The following is a 26,073-nucleotide window of genomic DNA, read 5'->3' as shown; positions in this document are numbered from 1 at the left end:
TGATTTCAGTGCCCAAACAGTTTATGAAACATTCCACAACTACTTACTAAGTATGTTAAAACCTCATCTTGTTCCAAAGAAATGTCATAAAATAAGACAGGATAAATTGTGGTTCATCAAAGAATTGGAGAACTTAAAAAATAAGCTACTGCTGTTAAGGCACCTTGGCAAAGTAAATAATTCTGATGAAATTAAGGACTCTGAAATAAGCACTAAGAAACTGTAGAAGAAAGAGCTACAATTGGCTAAACAAAGATACAACACTAATCTCATAAAAATAGTAAAAACCAGTGCAAAACAGCCTGATCAGTATTTAATACTGTTAAAGGTGAAATCAGAATTTTTGGTAAGACAGTCTCCATACCAGCAGATACGTTCACAAATATTTTGTAAGCTGTGCTGCTGAAATCTGAAAGTTGATTGGTAAACCCAATTTAACATATACGGATTACCTGAAGAGCACAAACGTAAATCATAATCTGGCCAGACCTTCATTGAAACACTTCAAAGAGGTATGCTATGATGAAGTTCTTAAAATTGTCAAAGAAATGAAAAATTCATATAGTACAGGTATTTTTAATACGTCGAACAATCTACTAAAAGGAATAATACATTACATTGCAGCACCATTAACATCTTCTATAAACTTGTGTCTCATAAAAAGCGTTTTTTCCTGATCCTCTCAAACTATCCAAGTACCTAGAACTGAATGATATGTTAAGTACATACCAGTTTGGTTACAGAAAATTAAAGTGAAATATACATGCCATAGAAATCTAGAACTCTTAGTGAGAGGGATTTTAGCAGCATTTGAGGATCACGCTCACATACAGGTAACCTTGTGTGATCTGAGCAAGGCCTTTGGCTGTGTGGACTGCTCTTGTTTTGCTGTATAAACTTGAGTACTATGGAAAATGTGTCAAAAGTTTAAAACTCATCAAATCATACCTTAATGAAAGAAAGCAAGTTCAGGCAGTCATCAGTCAAACACACTTAAGGTTCAACATGGAGTGCCACAGGGGTCTAAATTAGGGCTACTTCTATTCCTTGTGCATATAAATTACTTACCAGGAAATGTAGATGTAAAGATGATACAACTTTTCTATCTGTACATGATGTTTTTGATAACCTTGTTAGTAGTATGAATTTGGAAAAACAAAATACAAATCATGGTTTAATGCAACCATTCTACTATAAAATGAGAAAAAGATGCAGAATATGTTGTTCAGTCAACCTAGGACTGTAAAAATAGAAAAACAAAATGCAGAATTTTTAGGTATCATACTTGACAATAAACTAACATGGAACTCTCATGTTGAACACATAGTCATAAGAACATGGCCATTAAAATATATAATAAATTGTCTAAACATGCTTCAGGCATGCCAATCAAAGTATTTAAGGAAAAGTTACAAAACTTCTTGTTAACTATCATATTCTAGTCATTAGAATAATTTTTAGACATGCCCAAAATCAACTTAAATATGTAAAAATGTATTGTATAAAATTAACAGGTTAAGTGAACTGATGAAGTCCACTGCACATAATAATGCAGAATGACTAATGAAGAATCTCAGCCTGAACTGAGGTACAGCATAACATTTTTTTCTGCACAAACTTCCACTGGTACACGTAACTCAAAGTAAAAAGCCATGTAATAATGTCATCATAGAGTTTTGACTTGTTTCTCTGGTTCCATGGGTCCAATAGTTTAAAGTCTACTTGACCATGAAGCAAGCAGTTATGTATACAATTGACAGAATGCTAATTGAAAACACAAATAAATGAAATACAAATATCAGTAAACATAATTCATGAAAGCCTTACAGATACAATCTTAAAAATAAAATTTATGGGTACGGTACCCTGACCTTGCAGATAAATACAGACTTTTCAATTGTCTCTTTTAAAAACTGTGAGACTCTGGCATGAAAAATTTAAGGAAGCAAAAAATTATTATCTGTGCTTGGTAGAAAGAATAAAGATGTGGCAATGAATTCCCTAGCACCTGCAGATGATTTTACGAAATTTTCTGAAAGCCTGAAAAATGCAGCAATACATTCTCTTGGAAGAAACAGCAACAGATTCAGAAATTAAAACAATTTAAACCATTTTGGGCAAATGAGACATTAGGAAAGATTCTAAGTTTTACAAAAGATTTAGCAATACTTTTTATAAATGTAGACTGTATCAGAAAAATGATATGCAGAGCTAAATTGTAAACATGGTCTCAAGATTGTACACCAGAATGTACAGTCATCAACAAAGAAAGTTGATGAAATAAATATACTTCTTAGCAGTAAATGGAGGGATGTTTCAATTTATGTTTCTGTGAACACTGATAGCAAAATTTTAACATTGTAAAATACTAGATTTTAACCTTGCAAACTTTTGTTGTAGTATAATGTGGAGGAACATTTACTTATGTAAAAGAAAATTTAGATTATAATGGTCCAGTCTCTGTATGCAAATTATGTTGTGAAAGTGATTTTGAGGTCTCAACTGTTGAGTTAATGGGCAAAAAACACATTATTTTATGTGAGTACAAATATCCTGACAGAAACATAAGCTTTTTTACTCCAAACGATGTAACTCTGCTCTAGGAAAACTTAAGAGCACTGGCAAAATACTGGTACTCTGCAAAAATTTTAACAATGATTTTCTGAGCCACAGTCCTCATAGAGAAAAATTCTAAAATATTATGAAAACATATAATCCAACTGTGGCAGTTAGTTTTTCAACACATACCACAAAAAGTAGTGCTGCTCACTGTGATCAAGTATGTGTACATACAGACAAGCAGCATACATCAGAAAAATTTTACACCAGTTACAAGGAACATTTCTGGCACTACTAAACATAACCATTTTGACAAATGTACAAAATGTTACATATAAGAGCAGAAAAATAAATAATACTTCCAGTATCTAATTCATGAATAGTCTTGGGGAAAAACATATGATAGCACTACTACTTAAGAATAGATGGAAATCTCTTTGAACATTTTAAGCATAAATTTGGAATAACTTTTCAAAAAAGGAAGTAATTACCAGGAGTACAAACAGGTTAAAAAACTAGATTTCACCAAGTAAAAAGAACTGTAAATGTTTTTCTCTCAAAAACAAACAGTAGCCCAGAATTAAAAAGTTATTTAAAAAATAAAATTTAGTTTTGAGATGGATCATAGAAGAGGCAAAAGTAAAGGAAAATGACAAATATATTTTGGGGTCATACAATAAAATGAAGCCCACATCAAAAGCTTGTTATACTATATTTATTTTATTACCAAATTAAGATATAAATTAAATCCAGATTTTCTGTGTGTCCACTAGACAGGAGAGAGATGGACAGCACTTATTCCCTCTGTACAGGACCAATTTTGTGCTAGTTCAGTTTTAAGGCAACACCTTATAAATATAGCTATTCATAGACAGCAAGATGGCAGTAACTATAAGAGGAGTTTCTCAGCTCAAAGAGGACTCTAGGAGTGTGGCAATACTCTCCTAGGATGTAGTTGGCAGTTACGACCAGCCAGGTTATGGCAACCTAACATTTATAGGAATGGCTGTTTAGCGTGACAATAGAAAATAGTGCCCACCTTGACAGTCTTCTGTTTTCTTTCAGGGACCAAGTTTTTAAACAGGACCCAGCAGGGTCACTCAGCCTCACTTCTGTTGGTATTCTGTAGCAGGTAACACTTAGCATCTGAATCCATCACAGAGAACCTCATGGATGACTGCCAGCCACCATCAGCACAACACAGTGAGATGCTACACAGATTAGGTATGATGATCGTCCAAGAATTCTAGACGATTTGTCATTTGTGGCAATATGGACAAAATTCTTCACTAGTTGACAAAACTAGCCTGCAGTGTGGGCTTCCCCCTCCACTATGAGCAGTCACACAGCTTGATAGTTTATTCAGTCTGGCTGTGGATGCTGTTAGAGATTGGCACTCCAGTGCCATGTGTCTGCAGCTCGTGGTCTAGTGGCTAGCATTTCTGCCTCTGGATCACAGGGTCCCGGGTTCAATTCCCAGCCAGGTTGGAGATTTTCTCCACCTGTGGACTCAGTGTTTGTGTTGTCCTCATCATTATTTGGGAAGTCCGAGACTGGAAATTGATAGATTTGGACCTTGTATGGGCACTTATGACCACGATGTTGAGAGCCCCACAAACCAATGTCATCATCATTACCACTGGCATCTCTTGCTAAATATTAGGTGTGTGTGGTTATTTGCTTTCTTAATGAGAAGAAGGTCCACCTACTAAAATTCATTGTCATCTAATGGCCATTTATGGTGGTGCCAATAATTGGCATTGGTAGGATTTTCCTGACTTTTAAAATGGGAAAGGTCTAATTTGTGGACAACACTCATAATATACTATCACACTTCACTGTTGCTCCTCATAGCTAGTGTTTCTCTCTCTCGCTCATCTCAACCTCACAGGGGCTTCATTGATTGCCATTTTGTAACTTTGATTCTAACCGATGCTTGATAACCAGTGAGCTTGACACTAAATACTACTTCTTCATACTGAACAATGTTTCCTCCCAATTTCAACCTTCAACATTTATCTTATGCTACCTTGCAAACATTGAATGCAAAATATACCCCAATTATGGAGATGAATTTGGCCTTTTCTATTTTTACAAGTGTGGTACTGCTTTTCATGTCTTGACTAGTTCCAACAGATACATATTAAAAGTAATTGCTTGATCCATGCCTGCAAGTAGGATCAACTCTGATGCTTCTGACACCACACGGTTGCATTGCCCTCACTGGATGTCATTTTTTAGTGAAGTGGTGGGGGGTAAGGTACTACAAGCTGTGCAGGGTCTTACGGGGGTACAAGTCAACTCACAAAAATATTGTGTTACCATGAGCAAAATGTCACTGAGCGCCAAAAAATTTCAGTTCTTGTTATAAAATGGTTGCTGGTCAATTAGTGAAGGAAAAACTTGGATATCCATCCCATATAACAGTCAAAGAACTTCCATGTACTGATAAAAACAGTCTATCCACTTTTCTTGGTGTAGTAGGTCTACCTGAACTTTTAAATATATCTAAAAACAAAGATGATGTGACTTACCAAACGAAAGCGCTGGCAGGTCGATAGACACACAAACAAACACAAACATACACACAAAATTCAAGCTTTCGCAACAAACTGTTGCCTCATCAGGAAAGAGGGAAGGAGAGGGAAAGACGAAAGGATGTGGGTTTTTTCGTCTTTCGTCTTTCCCTCTCCTTCCCTCTTTCCTGATGAGGCAACAGTTTGTTGCGAAAACTTGAATTCTGTGTGTATGTTTGTGTTTGTTTGTGTGTCTATCGACCTGCCAGTGCTTTCGTTTGGTAAGTCACATCATCTTTGTTTTTAGATATATTTTTCCCACGTGGAATGTTTCCCTCTATTATATTAATATCATTAATTTGAACTTTTAAATACCATTATTTCACTGAGGTGTATATATTCAGCTGGTATTGATGATATTCCTAATATTATTATAAAAATGTTAGCAAGGCACAAACTCCCTCCTTTGTCAGATATTTGAAATTCAACATTGTAAAGTAGTTCTAAAGACAAAGATGATGTGACTTACCAAACGAAAGCGCTGGCAGGTCGATAGACACACAAACTAACACAAACATACACACAAAATTCTAGCTTTCGCAACCCACGTTTGCTTCGTCAGGAAAGAGGGAAGGAGAGGGAAAGACAAAAGGATGTGGGTTTTAAGGGAGAGGGTAAGGAGTCATTCCAATACCAGGAGCGGAAAGACTTACCTTAGGGGGAAAAAAGGACGGGTATACACACAGTTGTCCCATTTAATGTTTAAGATGCATCTCTTTTTTTGTTGATAGAACCACTTGAGTTTTTCAATATCACAACTACAGTGTATACATTTCACAGCCATATAGGAGTGGGGAAGTGACAACAGCTCTGTACACCATGAGTTTGATATGCAGCTTTAGGTCTTTATTCATGACGATTCTGTGCACTAACTGTCTTATGGCTGCAAGGGCAGCCCAATTATTATAATACCATTCTGTTTGCAGGTATACCATTTAGACATGATGATTCCAAGCTGGACAACACAAATGTCTGAGAGGAGTTCTCAATTCAACTGAGAAATTGTTTTGAGGTGCTTAGCAGATGAATCGAAGAGAATGACATTGAGGGTCAATGGGATGCAATGGAAGTGACGTATGCATAGACTGCCGAAGGAATTCTTGGAACAAAGGACCACGGCAGACAAGATTGGATCTCCGACCACACTTGGGATGCAATACAGCACATGAGGAAGGCAAAACTACAGCTAAATTGCTCACAGGCAAGGGAAGTAAAAGAATAAATCCAACAGGAACTCAGCATATTAAATAGGATGGTGAAGAGGAGTTTCAGAAAAGATAAGAAACCTCCATCCACAAACTCGTAGCTAAGTAGGGGGCAGCAGCTAGCAGAGGCAATAACAAGAACTATATAACATCGCAATGAAACTGTCAAATAAGAAATTTGGGGGTGATATGCCAATCAAGGACAAGGAAGGAAAACAACTCACAAATCAAGAAGATCAAGTGCATGTTGAGAATGTTCTAAACCATGAAACTACAGATGACAGTGTTACTCAACTGAATATGGATGGGGAAGAACTCCCACAAGATAAGTCAATTAACTTAGAACTGTCATCCAAAGAAGAAATCACTAAAGCAGTCCAACAAATAAAGAATGGCAAAGCTCTGGGCCTGGACAACATCAGTCCAGAGTTACTTAAAGTAGATCCCTGTATATCAGCAGAAATTTTACATCCACTCCTGACAGCCATAGATGAATGAAAAAGTACCAAATGATTGAAACAAAGGCTTGCTCATCAAGCTCCCCAAGGAAGGAGATCTATCTGTTTATGATAATTCAAGAGGGAACACCCTGCTGTCAATCCTAATTAAGATCCTCATGTGAATAATTCTAAATAGGATAAAAGCAAATGTAGACAAGAAATTAAGAACAGAACAAGCAGGATTTAGGAAAGGTCACTTGCATTGACCAGATAAACACCATGAGAATAAGAGCTGAACATTCATATGAATACCAGTCACCACTTTACATGCTATTTGTAGACTCTGAAAAGGCCTTCGACAGTATAATCAGAACAAAAATATGGAGCTCACTGCTAACTTTTGGAATTCCCAAGAAAATAATTGCTCCTGTCAAGTGATGTATCAAAACTACATGTGCCAGGTTCAACATCAACGTCTGCTTTCAGATCCAATAGCAGTGAAAACAGGATTCAAGCAATGCTGCATGCTCTCACTGATACTATTTAACATAGTATTGAATCTTGTAATGGCTCAAGCAATCGATAAAGTGAGAGGAATATAATGGAGCAATGGAACACAACTAGAAAACCTTGTTTTGCAGATGGCCTTTTCCTTCTGTCCCTCTCTGCCTCGTGATGACTGGGTGTTGTGTGATGTCCTTAGGTTAGTTAGGTTTAAGTAGTTCTAAGTTCTAGGGGACTGATGACCATAGATGTTAAGTCCCATAGTGCTCTGAGCCATTTTTGAACCTTCTGTCCCACAGCCTCAACAACATGAAATGGAAAATAGAAGATCTGAAATCAGTGGCAAAGAAAGTCGGTTTGAAAATTAATGCCCAAAAAACAAAAGACGTTTGGGTAAATGATAACATCACAGAGCTTAAGCTTGGGAGCCAGATAATCGAAAGGGTGGATAAGTTTTGCTACCTTGGAAGTATGACTATGCCGTATGGTGGTGCAACAGAGGACATTAACAGCTGCATCAAGGAAACCAAAGAAGCTTTTACAACTCTCTGCTCTATCTGGGGATTGAAGGAAATAATATTGAGGACGAAATTGCAGATATTTGAAAGTAATGTAAAATCTGTGCTTCTATATGGATGTGAAACATGGACAGTGACAAAGCAGCTAATCCGTAAGCTGCAGACATTCAACAACAGATGTCTGAGGAACACCCTGGGGAGGTGGTGGCCAAATGTCATCTCTAATGAAACACTCTGGTGAAGAAACAGCCAGAAGCCAATTGAGCTGCAAATATGAAGCACGAAGTGGAGATGGTTAGGACATAAACTTAAAAGACCAAACGAACATATTGAGAAGGAAGCACTTTACTGGATCACACAGGAATGATGGAGATGAGGCAAGTCTGAAATGATGTGGAGACAATCAGTTGAAGCGCAAGGTCAACAGCAAGGAACAGGACGGGAAGAAATGAAAATACTACCAGGAGACAGAACAAGATGGCAATCCTTTGTTGCAGCCCTATACCCCATACAAGAAGTTAAAGGAATTAGTAAGAAATAAATAATAAATTCCAAGATATGGGAAGTGGCCAACCTGCTTCAGTATTGAAGCAGAAGACCAACAGCAAGGAATAGAATGAGAAGAAACGAAAATAGCACAGAAGACAGAACAAGATGGCAATCCTTTATTGCAGCCATATGCTTCACATAAGGAGTTAAAGGAATTAATAATAAATAAATAACAAATTCTAAGATATGGTAAGTGGCCAACTTGCTCCAGTATTGTGTCTAAGAAGGAAATATTGAACTCAGGAACAGTTACTTTTGGGGCAAGTTCTTTTTTTTCACATTGATGGTAAGACCAAAGCAATCATATGCACTTTTGAAGTAGCTGACTAACTGTTGTAGCTCTGCAGGTGTTAGAGCAGGAGACACTTTGTCATTGGCATACTGTAATTCTGTCACATGGGTAATTTTTTTGAACAAAGTTTTGTCAGATTGAAAACACCTCCTTGAAGAGCACATATAATTGATGAATATGGCAAAGCTTGCAGTAGTGACATCTGATTACCTTACACCACAAACAAATTTTGTGGCTACTATACCTGAACTTGTTATTAACACTAGCATTGTTAACAATGTGACTTCAGGCACTGTGGCCTCGTTTACATTGTATTTTAAATATGCACATTTTTGTTCTAATTTTCACTGAGTGAATGATGCAGCTACCTTTGAGGAAGCCCCTGTTACTAAGCACAAATCCTACAAGGGAGTATATGGACTGGTTTGGTCAAGATGACTCAACAGAGGCATGCACAATGTTTACAAACTGAGACAACTTATCATTTTGACCATTCTTTTCTTTTCTAACGAAAAATAGATGTTGTTGGTATACAGATTGCCAGAAAATCTAATAGAATGTGAAAGAATAAAATAAAATAAAATAAAATAAAATAAAATAAAAAAATTAATAAAAAAATTGGGAGTAAAAAATCAAAGTAAAAAGTCTATCATTTAAGACACCATTTTGCTACTTCTCATTTACCAACTCAAAACTAGACAAACTCATGAGCTGCTTTTGTAATTCACAAATTCATCACTCACGAAACCTCGCTGCTGTTGTTAAACTGTCCTCTGAAACACCATATGCTATTGATATAAAAGTGTTGTGTTCAGCATAAAATTGCTCCAGTGAGCAAAGACGTTAACAGAACAAAGTCTACACACATACAAGACAGGATAATGACCATACACATGACAGTACAATTGCCTTCCTAAATGCCAGTTTAGATTCAAAGCTTATTCACAGGAGATGCAGCACCATGACATCTAAAGAGATGTAACTGATTTGAATATTTATGGATCTTACCAGCACACTCGATGTGTAGGCAGTGTTAACTGCTACAGCTTCAACAATCAGATTGCCAACAGGTGCTGGAATATCTGAGAATGGTGGCACCTTTGCTCTAAGTACTGAACATGCAAATGACTGCACCACAGTCATCCTGAAAGTAAACTTTTATTAGATGCTACTCTGATGCAATCTACAAGCACAGAATGAAATGACTGTTTACCTGTTAGTGGTGAGAGTTCCAGTTTTGTCAGAGCAAATTGCAGTTGCATTTCCCATTGTTTCACATGCATCTAGATGCCTCACTAAGTTGTTGTCATACATCATTTTCTGAAAGATTTGTAGCATAATGACACCAACAACAAATCACAACTACTGATAATTATGGAAATTATATTTAGAGTACTTTATATTCATTAGCAGACAAGGAGCTTTGTTGAGAACAGTCACTGCTCTTCCTCTTGTACTATTCAGCTGCTGTTATTACCTAATACTTCAGAGATTTAAACTGTAACTAATATACCTATGAAAATCAAGTATTTGTCAACATACAATTTATACTGATGAGAGCTCAAAAGCTCAAAATAACTGCCAAAAAACTTTCCAGTTACAATCTGAAAGATCGTAAGATGACACAGACAGCAGAGTGAAATTGTGTGTTTCATTAATGTGCTTTTTCCTACAAAGCTGATTTGACCGTCATTGGAGAGGTCAGCAGGCAGAATCATGGATAACTTTCTTGGGGAAGGATTCTGAGAATAGTGTCACTAAAGAGAGTTACAGCAGGGTGTACTGTGTGGAATGATAGTATCACCAACATTGCAAATCGGTCCACTGATTGTTGTGCATGGTACCAATATGTTCCAAAGAGTCACTATTTTTCGGGGGTCATCTCTCACATTCTATGATCATGGAGATACAGGTCAATTGTTTTGGATGACCCTTGGCTTAGTGACCATTTATGCACCTATCAGAAAAATGGGTATACTGTAGGTGTCTTACGGTACAGTGTCAAAATTCAAAAATTACACACTTCCTCCAGCCCCGGCAAATTGACCAAATCACTTCGCTCTTTGGCATTGTGTGTGGTCTAGGGTGGACTTTAAGGGGGCGTACAGAAATACCATTTGTTAATGGGTGATCCCTGAGAAAACCCCAAAAAACGTGATTTTTGGGTACATACGTACAAATGGGGGCATTACAACTTCTACAATTTCTATTCATTGCATATCATCATAATTTTTACCAATGTTCTACAGATGATATTCTCAAGCACCTTTGAAACTTTTTTCATGTTTACTGAGATCCAGAGTTATCATACTAATGTAGAAAACCACAAAACCAGTTTTTAGTCATTTTGACACCATGGACCACAATTGTTTCAATAACTAACCACAGAAAATGGGTGAAATATTAATTATGCATTCATCTAGAAACACCATTTCACGGTTTTCAAAAATCTGTATCCCTTAACAGGATCCACTGGAAAAAACATGATTTTTGCTTACAAAAAGCATTAGTTGTGCAGAAGGCCACTTCTGTACCTTCTATGCATGCCAAATCGTCCAAATTTTCATTATATCTTCTTAACATGATGTTCTCAGGAAGCCTCGAAACTTTTATTTTGATACCATTATCAGTTACCTAGATTCAGGTGTTCAGAGCTACTGTACTTATGCATGTAAAATATGCACATAATATACAGTCTGAGGTGTAAATGTAGTTTTAACTGATGTAGTTAACACATGTCAAGGGTTCTAGGGTCATCAGAAGGGCTCTGAGGTCGCCAAACTATGTTTTTAATCAACAGTTTTTCACCAATAAAACTTTATGATGCAATTTTTGTATGATCAGCACTTCACACCTATTTTTTTCCGATATAGCAATGCAACCTCACCTATAATGTTAAGGAACACTGGTCTGGGAGGTAACCAGATCCCCAAAGGCTACGTATGGTATCCACTCATCTGTATTTTTCATTTCCACAGTCTTCTCACTCTTGGGCATATTTATATAGGTGTGAAGCAACCGTCATATGAAGATTGCATCATAAAGTTTATTGTTGAAGAACTGCTGATTAAAAACATAGTCTGGCAACATCAGAATCCTTCTACTTCCACCCATCGCTCTTTCTCTTTTACTGCTACTGTCACTCACTGCCAATCAATATCTTATCTTTCTTCTGCGCACACTCCTTTCTCGTTCACTACCATTTTTTCTTCCCCACCATCACTGTCTCCTCCCACTCCTCCTCTCCCAGTGGCATTGTCTTATCTCTCTTCCACTGTCACTGTGAATGAGTTCACATACAAAAATTTTGGTGAGAAAGTCAGAATGAGGTTTGAGGCAGCTGGTTGTCCAGTTTCCCACATGAATCTTTTTAAGATGAGCATATTTGCCTTTTTTGTGCTCCAGCATGAGCATTTTCCACTGTTTCCCTCCTTTCCCTTGGTACAGCAGGGTGTGCTACTTATATAAAATGAATTCTATAGATCAGTAAAGTTTTTGCAGTTTATTTATATACTTCAGTATCTTAATATACTTTAACAAATATAAACAACAAATAAGTGTGCATAAGATAAGATTAACACAAAATTGTGTGTTCTACATTTTTTTTTCTGGATACTTTGCTCATCAATTGCAATTCATCAAAAATGCCTAGTTTATTACTTGTTTCCTAAAAGAATACAAATGTAGTTAGAAACATTTTACTGAATTTTTCAGTCATTCTAGTTTTACATATTTTTTGGTAGTCATTTAAAGTTCTTTTAAGGCATATTAATATCCTTTTTAGCCCATTTTTTGTCACTGATGTACCACTTTGGGCATATTTATATAGGTGTGAAGTGCCAATCATACAAAGATTGCATCATAAAGTTTTATTGGTGAAAAACTGTTGATTAAAAACATAGTTTGGCGACCTCAGAGTCCTTGTGATGACCCTAGAACCCGTGGCACGTGTTAACTACATCAGTTAAAACTACATTTACACCTCAGACAGTATATTATGTGCATATTTTACGTGCATAAATACAGTAACTCTGAACATCTGGATCTTGGTAACTGATAAAGATATCGAAATAAAAGTTTTGTGGCTCCCTGAGAACATCATGGAATCAGTACTGACTGACATGTGGTGTTGAGAACTTACATGACAAAGGCCGTCCATGTTCAGTGGATGCAAAGGATGGTCGATACCTATAACCATGGGATTAGAACTCCAGAACTGAATTTGGTGTGTGATGAGGCTAAAGGACATCATGTATCACATTAAACTTATAGGAGATGATTATAGGATGCAAATATCCATTCCTAAGGACCACAGTGAACATCACATCATATACCACAATATCAAGAACTCAGTTACATGAGCAAGAAATGATGCAAAAAGGAGGGCTCCAGATTGGCTTATTGTGTTGTTTATGGACAGAACTCAGACCTTTTCATGCCCTGATAATCACAAGCAATGTGTATGGAGACAACCTGTTAATGTTGATTGTCTTGTACACCATGTCCCACATGTGAAACAAGGTGGTGATGGAGTAATATTCTGGGGTGGCATTACATGGGGTGACTGTGCCCCTCTCATGGTTATAGAGAGCAAACTCACTGTTCTGTGGCACAGTACTGAGAATTCTGCAATCAACAGAGGGATCACATCATCAACATGTTCGTGACAATTTCATCTTGGTGGATGACAACTCTCAGGCACATTATGCTGTTCTCATGAACATGTTCCTTTAGCATGCTTGGATCACCATAATGAATTGGTCTGCCATTCCTCCAGACATAAACACTATCAAACATGTCTGGAATTGTTGAAATGAGTTGGTGGGCGTTGACAAAAATGTGTACTCTGCTCTAGTTACAAAGAGTCACCATTGAAGGAAGGGACAATTTGGACTAAGGCTGGTTTGATGATTTCATCGTTGATATGCTCTGATGTATTCAAGCTTACATCTGAGTGCAGGAACATCAAATTACGTACTGATGTTGCCCATGAAAGCTGTGACCCCACCTCCTACAGGAAACAGACAATTTTGCCATTGCACAAATGTACGTTTGTTTGATCTGGTGATCTGGATACACAGCAGATGAATATATGAGGGCTATTCGGACAGTAAGTTCCAATCGGTCATGAAATGGAAACCACTGTGAAAATCAAAAATGTTTTATTTGCATTAGTTAGCTACAGCTTACAGATATTTTTCTATATAGTTGCCACTCCGAGTTAGACATTTGTCATAGTGTTGTACCAACTTCTCAATACCCTCATCATAGGGGGCAGCTGCCTGTGCTTTCCACCAATTTTCTATGCTTGTTTACAGCTTGTTGTCTATGCCCAAATGGTGTCTTCATAGCTAGCAGTTCATATGAGCAGAGATGAAACTCAGGATGAGCCAATTATAGGCTGTGTCATGGGTGATAAAACTTGTCTCATCAAAAATACTGAAGGAGCATCTGCATTTCCTGTGCAGACTGCACCCAACAATTGTCATGAAGAACAAAATGCATGACAGCTATGTTATGTGGGCTGCACAACATCAGAAAAATCTTTCAACATGCCTTCATTCTTGGCAGGAGACACTATTTTCTAGGGACCTTTACATGCTCACTGTGCACTCAGAATTGAAAAGAGTAATGTGCTGTGTTCGATGGGCATACTTGAGACACTACCCAACACATCTCTGCAAAACTTCATTGGAATTTCACAGTGGTTTCCATTTTGCAACCAATCAGAACTTACTTTTCTTATAGCCCTCATATACACATTCCTTGGAGCCAATTTCTGTTTCCTGTGCCATAGTTTTTGAAATAAGGGGGTGATACAAAACTTTTGTTGACATGTGTACATAGCAGAAGGTACTTTCCATTGTACTAAGTATTAGGATTCCTTTTCATTCCATTTGCTTTTGGAATGTTACAAAAATTACTGCCAACATGCCTCTGTGCACATTGCAATTAGTATTAGCTTGTCTTTATGTTCCCTACTGGCCTGATACATATGTGACTGTAGTACATTCCAATCACTCAATACTAGTGAAACTTCCTGGTAGCTTAATACTCAATTATAGTTCTTGAAACTAGGATTTTGTAGGAGAGATGTCTATCTTCATGTGTCTACCATTTCAGGCTTTTCAGCATTTCAGTGACGCCATCCCGCATGCAAAACAAACCTGAGACAATTTATGTTGCCTTTCTTTGTGAATGTTTTTGGTACCCTGTTAGTTCTATCTGATAACAGGTATCACACATCTGAGCAATCCTCTAAGATGACGTGTTTTGTAGGCAATCTCCTTTCAAGACAGTCTGCGTAGGTTGTTTCTTTTTCTTTTCTTTTTCTTTTTACTCTGCCAATGAAGCAGTTTGCCACTCACTATGACCTATGACTGGGTCTATGTGATCATTTCATTTTGTATCCCTACAAATCTTTTCCCCCAAGTATTTGTATGAGTTGACTATTCAGTCGTGACTCACTTATATTTTAGTCCCAGGACACTATGTTTCTGCATTTTGTGCATCGCACTATCTTACATTTTTGACTGTGAGCACTTAAAGCAAATTGTCAGTAATTGCACTTTTTCAGAGCCTCTTGAAATTCTGACTGAATGCTTTTGTAGCATTTTGAATGCTTTTGTAGCTTTTTCAGACAGTACTCCATTATAAGCGACTGCCTCATTTACAAAAAGTCTGATGTTACTATTAAGGGCAAGGTCATTAACACAACATGAGCAGATTAGGTTCCAAACCGCTTCCCTGAACCACTCCTGAAGTTACTGTACATCTGTCAATGGCTCTCCATCTGAGTTAACTGCCAGTTTAGTCTCCACTAAGAAATCTTCAATTTGGCCACAAATTTTGTTTAATGCCCTATATGACCATTCTTTTGTTAATTATCATTTGTGTTACACTGAGTCAGAAGCTTCTGGTAAGTCAAGCCAAATATATCATGAAATAAGCATCAAATGGAAAAACTACAAAGAACAAAACTTGTCTAGCTTGAAGGGGGGAACCAGATGGTGTTATGGTTGGCCCACTAGACGGCACTGCCATAGGTCAAATAGATATCAACTGCGTAATTTTAAATAGGAGCCCCCATTTTTTATTACATATTCGTGTAGTACATAAAGAAATATGAATGTTTTAGTTGGACCTCTTTTTTCGCTTTGTGATAGATGGTGCTGTAATAGTTACAAACGAATAAGTACGTGGTATCATGTAACATTCCACCAGTGCGGACGGTATTTGCTTCGTGATACATTACCCGTGATAAAATGGACTGTTTACCAATTGCGGAAAAGGTCAATATCATATTGATGTATGGCTATTGTAATCAAAATGCCCAACGGGCGTGTGCTATGTATGCTGCTCGGCATCCTGGGCGACATCATCCAAGTGTTCGGACCATTCGCCGGATAGTTATGTTATTTAAGGAAACAGGAAGTGTTCAGCCACGTGTGAAATGTCAACCATGACCTGCAACAAATGATGATGCCCAAGTACATGTTTTAGCTGCTCTTGCGGCTAATCTGCACACCAGTAGCAAGGAAATTACACGAGAATCGGGAATCTCAAAAACGTCGGTGTTGAGAATGCTACATCAACATTGAATGCACCCGTACATATTGTCTGCTTGTGTCTGTATATGTGTGGATGGATATGTGGGTGTGTGCGTGAGTGTATATCCATCCTTTTTTCCCCCTAAGGTAAGTCTTTCCACTCCCGGGATTGGAATGACTCCTTACACTCTCCCTTAAAACCCACATCCTTTCGTCTTTCCCTCTCCTTCCCTCTTTCCTGATGAGGCAACAGTTTGTTGCAAAAGCTTGAATTTTGTGTGTATGTTTGTGTTTGTTTGTGTGTCTATTGATGTGCCAGCGCTTTCGTTTGGTAAGTCACATCATCTTTGTTTTTATATAAAAACTTAAATTCGTAATTTATATGGAAAGTTTTGAATTTTTAGAATTTTGAAAATGGATAAAACTTTTACTCCCATAGCAAATCAGATAATACTCTGAATGGAAGATTATGAATGCACATACACATAAAAGTCTCTCCTTGGACGATGAGTTAAGAATTTTTTACAACTGTACAACTCCTCCAAACACCACTCACTTTCAGTTATTCATAGTTCATAAGTAAAGTCAAGCTTCTTTGGTCTTCCACAAACTAAGTAGTATTTGATATAGTATTTCATGGTCACTGTGGAAAGTGCAACAGCTGTGCCAAATGAAAGCACAAGTAAAAATGAATAGCTCTTCATTAATAAAAAGTTTCTAACTTGGTCCTTTAGGACAACAACATATTAGTGTGAAATAAACAACAAGGAGAACAAAATTTTGGTGTAAAATAAAGAAACAATGACACCCACATGTAAGGAAAAAAATCTAGGAACATTTACCTAAGTAAAAGAAAAATTATGAAAATTTAGTATGGTTGTGCACATACTCAGCAGACCGTTAACAGGTCCTTATAAAAATGATATTAATAGGAAAGCACACAAAAATGTATCACGTTTAATTACAGGTACTCAGAATAATGACAAATATCCAAAATACTAAATTATTTATTTTTCTGTGAGGGGGCAGGGTGGTTGGAGAAGATGAGGCAGGTGAAAAAATATCCTATCTCTTTATGCACTGTGTTTAGTACATGCTTTTGGCTACTCTTTCTTTCATCTGGTTGTATGTTGTACACAAATGGTGAACATGCAACAGTGTGCCAAAATCAGTGGAAGTACAAACAGTTTATCTCTGGCCACTGAGAATGTATACAGTAAGAAGGCAAAATCAATTGAGCTTTCTGTGGCAATAATCACCATCAAGTTGTAGAAACTTGTGAAAATGCAGCTGATGAAATAAGTCACTGTACATATACAAATGTTAGCATTCTTTATTTTTGGACTCTGTCAGATTTATTGTAAGGATAATTAAATTGATCATCAAATCTGGGAGTCATAACAACATTAAACTTTCAGTGTGAAGCATAAATCTGAATACAGTAGCATACAGTCATTGCAGTCTTATATCAAATATCTCAACAAATTACTCCAGTATGAACATGACAGTAAGTAGAAAGTGTTTTTTCCCATTTATCCATTTGACCACTAGCTAAGTGCATCATTGTCCATCTCAGTATTAGTCTTCCCAAAACAGTTTAATTAGCTGACGGGCAGTAACGTATGTGGAACTGTGTAGGAGACAATAAGGAATAGTATATACTGTTTCATTAAAATTTCTTTATGGGGGTTCATTTTGAAGATGACATTCTTTTGTGTGCTCCATCTTTAATGGACTGTATGCCAAGCACTACGACGCTTCCTTATATATATGAGGTGCGGCTAGAAAAAAATCGGACTGATGCTGGAAAAAACATTTATTTACAATTATTTACAATTTCATGTTATCTCCTTCAATGTACTCTCCTCCTCGGTCTCTACACCGCTCCATACGAATTTTCCACTGTTCATAGCAATGCTGCAGATCATTTTCGTTAAGTCCATACATTACTTCTGTCGCTTTTTCTTTTACTGCTTCAACAGTCTCAAATCTAGTTCCTTTCAAAGCTGACTTGACTTTAGGGAAAAGAAAAAAGTCACAGGGGGCCAAATCAGGTGAGTAGGGTGGATGATCTAAGATGGGAATGTTGTGTTTTGCCAAAAACGTCTTCACTGACAACGCACTGTGAGCTGGGGCATTGTCTTGGTGAAGGATCCATGACTTTTTTCTCCACAAATCGTTCCGTTTTCTCTGTACTTGCTCACGTAGGGTAGCCAGGACGCTAATGTAGTAATGCTGATTCACTGTTTGTCCCTCTGGTACCCAAACAATGTGCACAATCCCTTTGATGTCAAAAAAACAATCATCATTGCCTTGAATTTCGATTTTGACATTCGTGCTTTTTTTTGTCGTGGAGAACCAGGAGTTTTCCAATGCATCGATTGGCGTTTAGTTTCGGGATCGTAAGTAAAAAACCATGATTCATCGCAAGTAATAACATTTTGTAAGAAGGTGGGATCACTTTCAATGTTTTCCAGGATGTCAGAACAAATCATTCTTCGGCGTTCCTTCTGTTCAATTGTGAGACACTTTGGAACCATTTTTGAACACACTTTGTTCATGTTGAAACTTTCATGAAGAATCTGCCTAACACTTTCCTTGTCAACTCCTGTTAACTCAGATACTGCTCTGATTGTTAAACGGCGATCTTGTCGAACAAGTTTACCGACTTTTTCAATGTTTGCATCAGTTTTTGCTGACAATGGTCTGCCAATGCGAGTGTCATCACTGGTGTCTTCGCGGCCATCTTTAAATCGTTTAAACCACTCAAACACTTGTGTTCGCGATAATCAATCATCGCCGTACACTTGTTGTAACATTACAAACGTTTCAATTGCAGATTTTCCTAGTTTGAAACAAAATTTGATGTTAACACGCTGTTCTTTCTGTACACTCAACATTTTTCGACGCACAGACAAAACGTCAACTACTTAAAACAGACGCAACGGGCAGACTGAGTGCAGGAGGCAGATGAAACTTGAGCAGTAGGCGGAGCGAGAGTCACGTGACAGGCCACGCGACTTTTGGCCTTATTGCATTCGTTTTATTGTTTCACCAGTACTAGTCCGGTTTTTTTCTAGCCACACCTCGTATGAAGGTATGGCTTCAGATGCATCACAATTTGCAAGTCCATGTATCAGGTGTATGTTATGTCCCTGTGATCAACCTCAATTGGACATGGATGGAGAAGGGATCTGTCCACAGCACAGCCTGTCTCTCTCTCTCTCTCTCTCTCTCTCTTCCACACACACACACACACACACACACACACACACACACACATGAAGAGTGTTAAGTAATATATGGGTATCCTCTGTTGAATGGATAGAGGACTGAAAAAGTACATATATACATATGGTCATAAGTACATATATACATATGGTCATTTTTTTATTTTCTTAGTTGCATAAACTTTTTTTGTTTTTCCAATTGCTTCATTTCTATCTTTTTGTTTTCAAATGTCCAGCTTGGTTCTACAGGTGTTTATTCTTTCCAAATGCTCTCTCTCTCTCTCTCTCTCTCTCTCTCTCTCTCTCTCTCTCTTCCACACACACACACACACACACACACACACACACACACACACACACACACACACATATGAAGAGTGTTAAGTAATATATGGGTATCCTCTGTTGAATGGATAGAGGACTGAAAAAGTACATATATACATATGGTCATAAGTACATATATACATATGGTCATTTTTTTATTTTCTTAGTTGCATAAACTTTTTTGTTTTTCCAATTGCTTCATTTCTATCTTTTTGTTTTCAAATGTCCAGCTTGGTTCTACAGGTGTTTATTCTTTCCAAATGCCCTTCCCCCCTCCCACCTCGCTCTCTCTCTTTCTTTCTTTTTTTTTTGTACAAAGTGTTAAGTCAAAGCCTTCTCATGTTTATATTATTCTGTAGTACCAATAAACAAAAAACTTCTGTTAGTTAGTACTGAGAACATAATCAGTTGTGGAAGCTTACTCCACTGTTCTTACTTGACTAGCGTTTAGTGTGTACTGAACATTATGCCCCCCCCCCCCCCCCCCCCACACACACACACACACCAGGAATTCCATCAGTTGTTTCCGAGAGAGGTGCCAATAAACAACTATGCATTTATGACATCATCTGGAGCAAGACATGTTCTGTCTGACTTCATGTCATGGGTGCGATGTCTGTTTAGCTGTATTCTTTTGGGCTGGTGGGTACTGTACATTTCTGGCTAAAATGTATTCTAATCAGCACATGGTGAACATACACCTGATGTACAGACATACAAACTGCAATGTGTCTGAAGCCAGACCTCCATTTATTTATTTATTTATTGTTCGGCTAATTTAATCTATATGAGATGTAGCCTCTTTAAGTTATTAAATACATTTTTAAGAGGCTTTTCCATGCATCTCTGTCCGCTGCTGTCTTTTGCCAGTTGAAGCCCGCAACTTCCCTGAGTTCCTTATCCCAGCAATCAGTTGGTATTCCTGGTGGTCTTCGTTTTTATCTGGAACTCCACTCTAAAACTGATTTCGTCCATCTTCCATCCTTTGTTCGTGCAATATGTCTTGCCCACTGCCATTTTAGAGTCTTAACCTGTTCTGTAATATCTTTTACTCCTGTTATTGCTTGAATGTCTTCAATTTTCTGTTGATCTTTCTTAGTGAGACCTAACATTGACTTTTAATAGCTCTCTGAGCAGTTCTAAGTTTCATTTTGAAAAATTTATTTGAAGTCCAAGTTTCACACCCATACGTTAAAACCAGTATGACACACTGATCAAAAACTGTCTTCTTTAGGTAGACTGGCATGTTAGATTTAAAAGGTGTTGCATTCCTTCCATAAGTCCTCCAACCCAGTTTAATTTGACAAAACATTTCAGGTTTCAAATCCCCTTTTGTGTCAATTAATTGCCCCAGATAAATGTATTCTGTAATGTTGTTTAGGATGTTGCAGTTTGGAAGCTGCCCACTTATTATGTATAACCTTAGTTTTAGTGTGATTTATTTTAAGTCCAACTTCCTGACAACAATCTGTTAAGTCTTTTATAGAGAACTGCATTTCCATCTTCCTGTTAGCTAGGACCACTATATCGACATGAAATCTCAGGTTGGTGAGCCTTTTACCATTTATCCTTATTCTTCTGTTGTTCCAAATAATTTTGGACATAGCCATATCAAGTGTGGTGTCACCGCCAGACACCACACTTGCTAGGTGGTAGCTTTAAATCGGCCGCGGTCCATTAGTACATGTCGGACCCGCGTGTTGCCACTGGCAGTGATCGCAGACCGAGCGCCACCACACGGCAGGTCTCGAGAGACGGACTAGCACTCGCCCCAGTTGTACGACGACTTTGTTAGCGACCACACTGACGAAGACTTTCTCTCATTTGCCGAGAGACAGTTAGAATAGCCTTCAGCTAAGTCCATGGCTACGACCTAGCAAGGCGCCATTAGTTACTTCATGAATCTAAAGAGTCTCACTTGTATCATCAAGAATGCTGTATACAAATGGATTAAAGTTAAGTATTATAGCAGCTACGTACTTTTCTTTATAGCATTCTTTACGTATCCTGTTTCAGACCTCACGCCATCCTTCGTGCGCTTATAGCGTGCATTTCGGCCCCCTCAAACACACTGTGTTGGCACCTCTGTCGACACATCATCAAGAATGGCTATAAATAACTTCGGGGATATAGGATCGCCCTGCTTTACTCCTTTTCCAGTGGGAAATTTGCACTTGTTTTTTCCTGTGTTGATAGATGCCACAGACATGTCATAAACGTTGCACAATATGTTTATATATTTTGTTTCCACTCCGTGCTCAGCCAGTGCTTGTATGACTGCAGTGTGGCTGACAGAATCAAAGGCTTTTTTGAAGTCAATGAAGGCTATGCATAGAGGCATTTCATACGCAATGGCTCGACTAATTACCTCACGCATTGTGTTTATATGGTCAATTGTACTGAAACTACTGTGGAATCCAGCTTGTTCTATGGGCTGTGCATTCTCCACTACCATTTTAATACGACTTATCAGGACTTTAGTGAACACTTCATATATAACAGAAAGTAAATTAATGGGGTGGTGATGTGAATACTTCCCTTCTTATGTAGTAAGTTTTCCTAGTGGTTCATGTGTTCTTTCATATAATTTACTATACAAATTTTTTACACGCTTTAGAATTTATTCGTTTTCCGTTATGTGCCCATTATCACCATAAGTCCTTCATATGCTAAAAGATTTCTTAACAGACATTTAACGAATGATAAGGCCTTTCAAATAACACACAACATCTTGTGAAGACATGCTCTTTTGTGGAAAGGTCTTTCATTGTAAAAGATTAAATAGTGTTAGGACATTAGATTTAGGAAATCGAGTACTTTATCATATTGAGGGCAATAATGGCAAAAGTAACAGAGAAATAGCTGAAACAGAATCTGATTCATGTGACAGTGCAAAAAAATGTCACGAGAGCAGCTCCTTTATCCATACCATCCTCAGAAAAAACAAGAGCCTATTGTCTGTCTATTGTGCTTACTATTCACTGATGAAGCAAAATTTATGACAAATGGAGTGCAGACTTTTCACAACACTTATGTATTAGCAGAAGAGAACCCTTTTGTAGTTTTGGAAATAAGACATTCACAACAATTTAACATTAATGTGTGGGCTGGTATAATTGGGAACAAATTAACTGGACCTTTCATTTTCCATAGAACACTGACCATAGTGCCATACACTGAATTTTTAGTGGAACAGTTAATTAAATGTTTTGCTGGAAGTTGTTCCACAACACTTACATCAGACCACATGGTTTGCACAAGATAGGGAAACATCACATTTTGCTCTGCAAACAAGAACAGTTTCAAATAAGTGTTTCTCACATAAATGGATAGTATATTGGCCTGCTTAATCACCTGATCTCAGTTCATTGGATTTTTATTTCTGAGGGACTTTAACCTTCAAGTGGTCTCACCAATTTTCATAACATGATCGGGCATGGGGCTTACTCTGCACACATGTAAATAATAGCTGTCTTTATTTTTCATTATATCATTGTATCATTCTGCTGCTGCTTACAAATGTTATCCCACAGTGATGACCTCACTCAGAGCAATAAATAGTGCAGTTGCATCAGCTCCCAGCCAAACAGTTATTGGATTACTAATTATCCCATACACAACTGCCTTATTGTGCTGCTAGCTCAGAATCTGGGGCATTTTCTTGCAGAGAATGTAACATTTTCTCACCTACCTTGCTGTTTGTTTTATAGTACTGCTGTTCACAATTTACCTGATACAGAAAAGCAGGAATAGGTATGAGCTCACAGTTGTAAAACAACAGTGGAATCGTACAAGAAAATGTCATTTGTGGCTGGTGCACTTATGCCTAGACATGCCTGCTCAAGGGTTAAAGGACATACTATATTCATAATCTACTGCAAATGTTCAAATTCTCTGCTAACATGTTCAAAAAGGATTTCACGAGATACATCAGACATGTGTAATATGGGAACAAGTAAGACAATCCACAATATAGCATTTAGAACTTCGTGTCACAGCTAATGATAGACATTTTGAGCATTTCATTTAGCCATCATAAGACAACACTTGAAAAGAAAAAATACCTGCACACTAATTTTCTTTACTTATGCATTTTTTTCACCATTTCTTTACAGTACTCCAATGTAGTCTACTTGCTTCTCTATGACTGAATCTCAACATTTCAGAAGCTCTATTATTCCATCCAGGACACGTCTGTTCATCTGTCAAAAGACTTGGGCAATGGTGGTACAAATCTCTTCCAGAGCAAGATAACAATATGGACACATAGGTTTTTTTAAACTCTGGCAACAAGTCAAAGTCTGGGGAGTCATGTCTGGGCTGTAGGGAGGATGTGTCAACACTTCCCATCCATATCTGTGCATATTGCCAATATGTGGGTGAGCATTGTCACCGCGAATGAGTGGTCCAGCCTCACGCAACTGAGGTCGCGTGTTGTGCATTTTTCTGCACAGGTTTTGTATGATATTATGGTAATACACTGCTGTGATACTTGTTCCATATGGGACTCTATCTGACATGATGATTCCTTGAGGATCATAAGCCAAAATCATAGAGTGCATCAAATTTTATTTTGGACATCGATAAACTGAAGCTCTAGACTCATTGGACTGTGACTTCAATTGCAGCTCAAAGTCTCTGATCCATGTTTAGACAACAGCAACAATTCGTCACAAGAATCCTTGACTTTCATGGTGAAATCATAGTTTAAGCAAGGTTGCAATGTCCAGTTTTTTGTGAATCTCTTCAGAAGCCAAACAGTGTGGGATCCATCTTGCAAAAATTTTTCTCTTCTTCAAATCATCTGTCAGAATACAGAATACTGATATTAGGGGAATTCCTGTGACTTAAGAGAATTCCTCACAAGTCGCACTGTGATCTTTTTCAAGAGCAACTGCCACAAGTTTCACACTTTGTTCACCTGCTGACATTTTTGGCCTTCTGGATCTTGGATTACCATCTATGCTCATACCACTGAAATGATTAACCAAATCTGAAAACATACTACGGTTCACTGTAAGCCCAACACAAACTTCACTTAGTGCACTGCAGGTCTCTGTTTAGTTTTTACCATGTAAAGTTTTGATCTCGATGTACAACCTCTGGTCTTCAACAGCCACAGTAGCTGAGATCCCTACAGGCCACATTTCTACTTCTTGCCAATTTTATGTCTACCTCTTGCCAATTTTATGTCAGAGCACACAGCAAGAAAACAAAAACAAATGCTTCTTCCTCAAGCTCCTGAGAATACCTAATGTAATTTGGATTGTTGTTGCATCAAACAATCCACAATAATGCCAGCCTGTGTATTACTTATGAAATGTCCCTCATAGTTAACACTGTGTACTTCCTTCCTACCTTTCTTACTTCTTCTTTCTTTCTGTTTAGTGTAGCCTCTAAGACTCCAACAGAAGTACACTGATGACCACTAAAACTGCAACACACAAAGGGAGCAGGCAACAAATTTTGAATTGACACAGTGCACCATGTAGAGATGAAAGAAAGTATGTTGCACATATTGTTCCACACTAAGACCAACATATAACGACAGTGGTGCATTGTCAGAAGAGGGTACATGTTGCATGTTTCCTGCAGTCACAGTTATGCTGTAGTGTGGATAACATGAGCATCACAGAGTGTGAGAGAAATGGTAAAGCAACTGGAAATGTACTCCAGAGTTGAAGTATGTGGGGCAGTATAGTTCTAGTGGATAAAAGAGCTATATTCCACACAGATTCACAATAAAATTTTTTAGGTGTGGAGACCAAATGTAATGTCGCATCTATCCACAGTGGAATGCTGCCAATAGTTTGAGTGAGGCTGCACAGTCATTCATGCTACTGAACAGGAAAGAAGTCCATCAACATCAATAAGCTGAAAGAATATCTGGAGGAAAGAGGTGTTCCAACAATGAGGAAATTTGCACAGCAGTTCTCAAATGGCTCAGTGATCAAGTGGCAAATTTCTATGATTTTGACTGAATGATTAGTAAAACATTCCAGTAGTTATTTACAAAGGCTTGGTGACTTGTTAATAAAATTCTTCTGAATATGTGACTGCATTGTCAATGTGTAAAATTCTCCAATATTTGAGCTGTGAAAATGACCTTCCCCAGAGAGTTTTTGCTAAATGCCAAATGAGAAAATTTTTGGTTCTTACATATATTTTACACAAACCAAAACTTTTATCATTCAGCAGTTACCAAAAACACTAAGAAAAGCCATTTGCAACAGTGGCCAAAATGTTGGAGAATTTTACACACTGACAATATGGTCACACACCCAGAAGAATTTTATTGATTGTGACAATGGCCACAGAAGCTTACA

General features: G+C 37.7%; 1 protein-coding gene across 1 annotated transcript in view; it reads right to left on the bottom strand.

The window, feature by feature from the left end:
• Positions 1 to 26,073, bottom strand: part of LOC126213343 (plasma membrane calcium-transporting ATPase 3-like) — a 548,976-nt gene that overhangs the window by 303,679 nt on the left and 219,224 nt on the right. Inside the window, exons 11-12 of the mRNA XM_049941041.1 lie at positions 9,857 to 9,963; positions 9,652 to 9,787 (exon numbers count right to left, since the gene is read on the bottom strand). Of these exons, the coding sequence (XP_049796998.1) occupies positions 9,652 to 9,787; positions 9,857 to 9,963 (243 nt within the window). The remainder of the gene's footprint in view (positions 1 to 9,651; positions 9,788 to 9,856; positions 9,964 to 26,073) is intronic.

The sequence above is a fragment of the Schistocerca nitens genome, chromosome 11, assembly GCF_023898315.1.
Source record: "Schistocerca nitens isolate TAMUIC-IGC-003100 chromosome 11, iqSchNite1.1, whole genome shotgun sequence".
Taxonomy (NCBI): Eukaryota; Metazoa; Arthropoda; class Insecta; order Orthoptera; family Acrididae; genus Schistocerca; species Schistocerca nitens.
The sequence above is the reverse complement of the archived record's forward strand: the minus strand, read 5'-3'. Positions and strand labels throughout refer to the sequence as shown.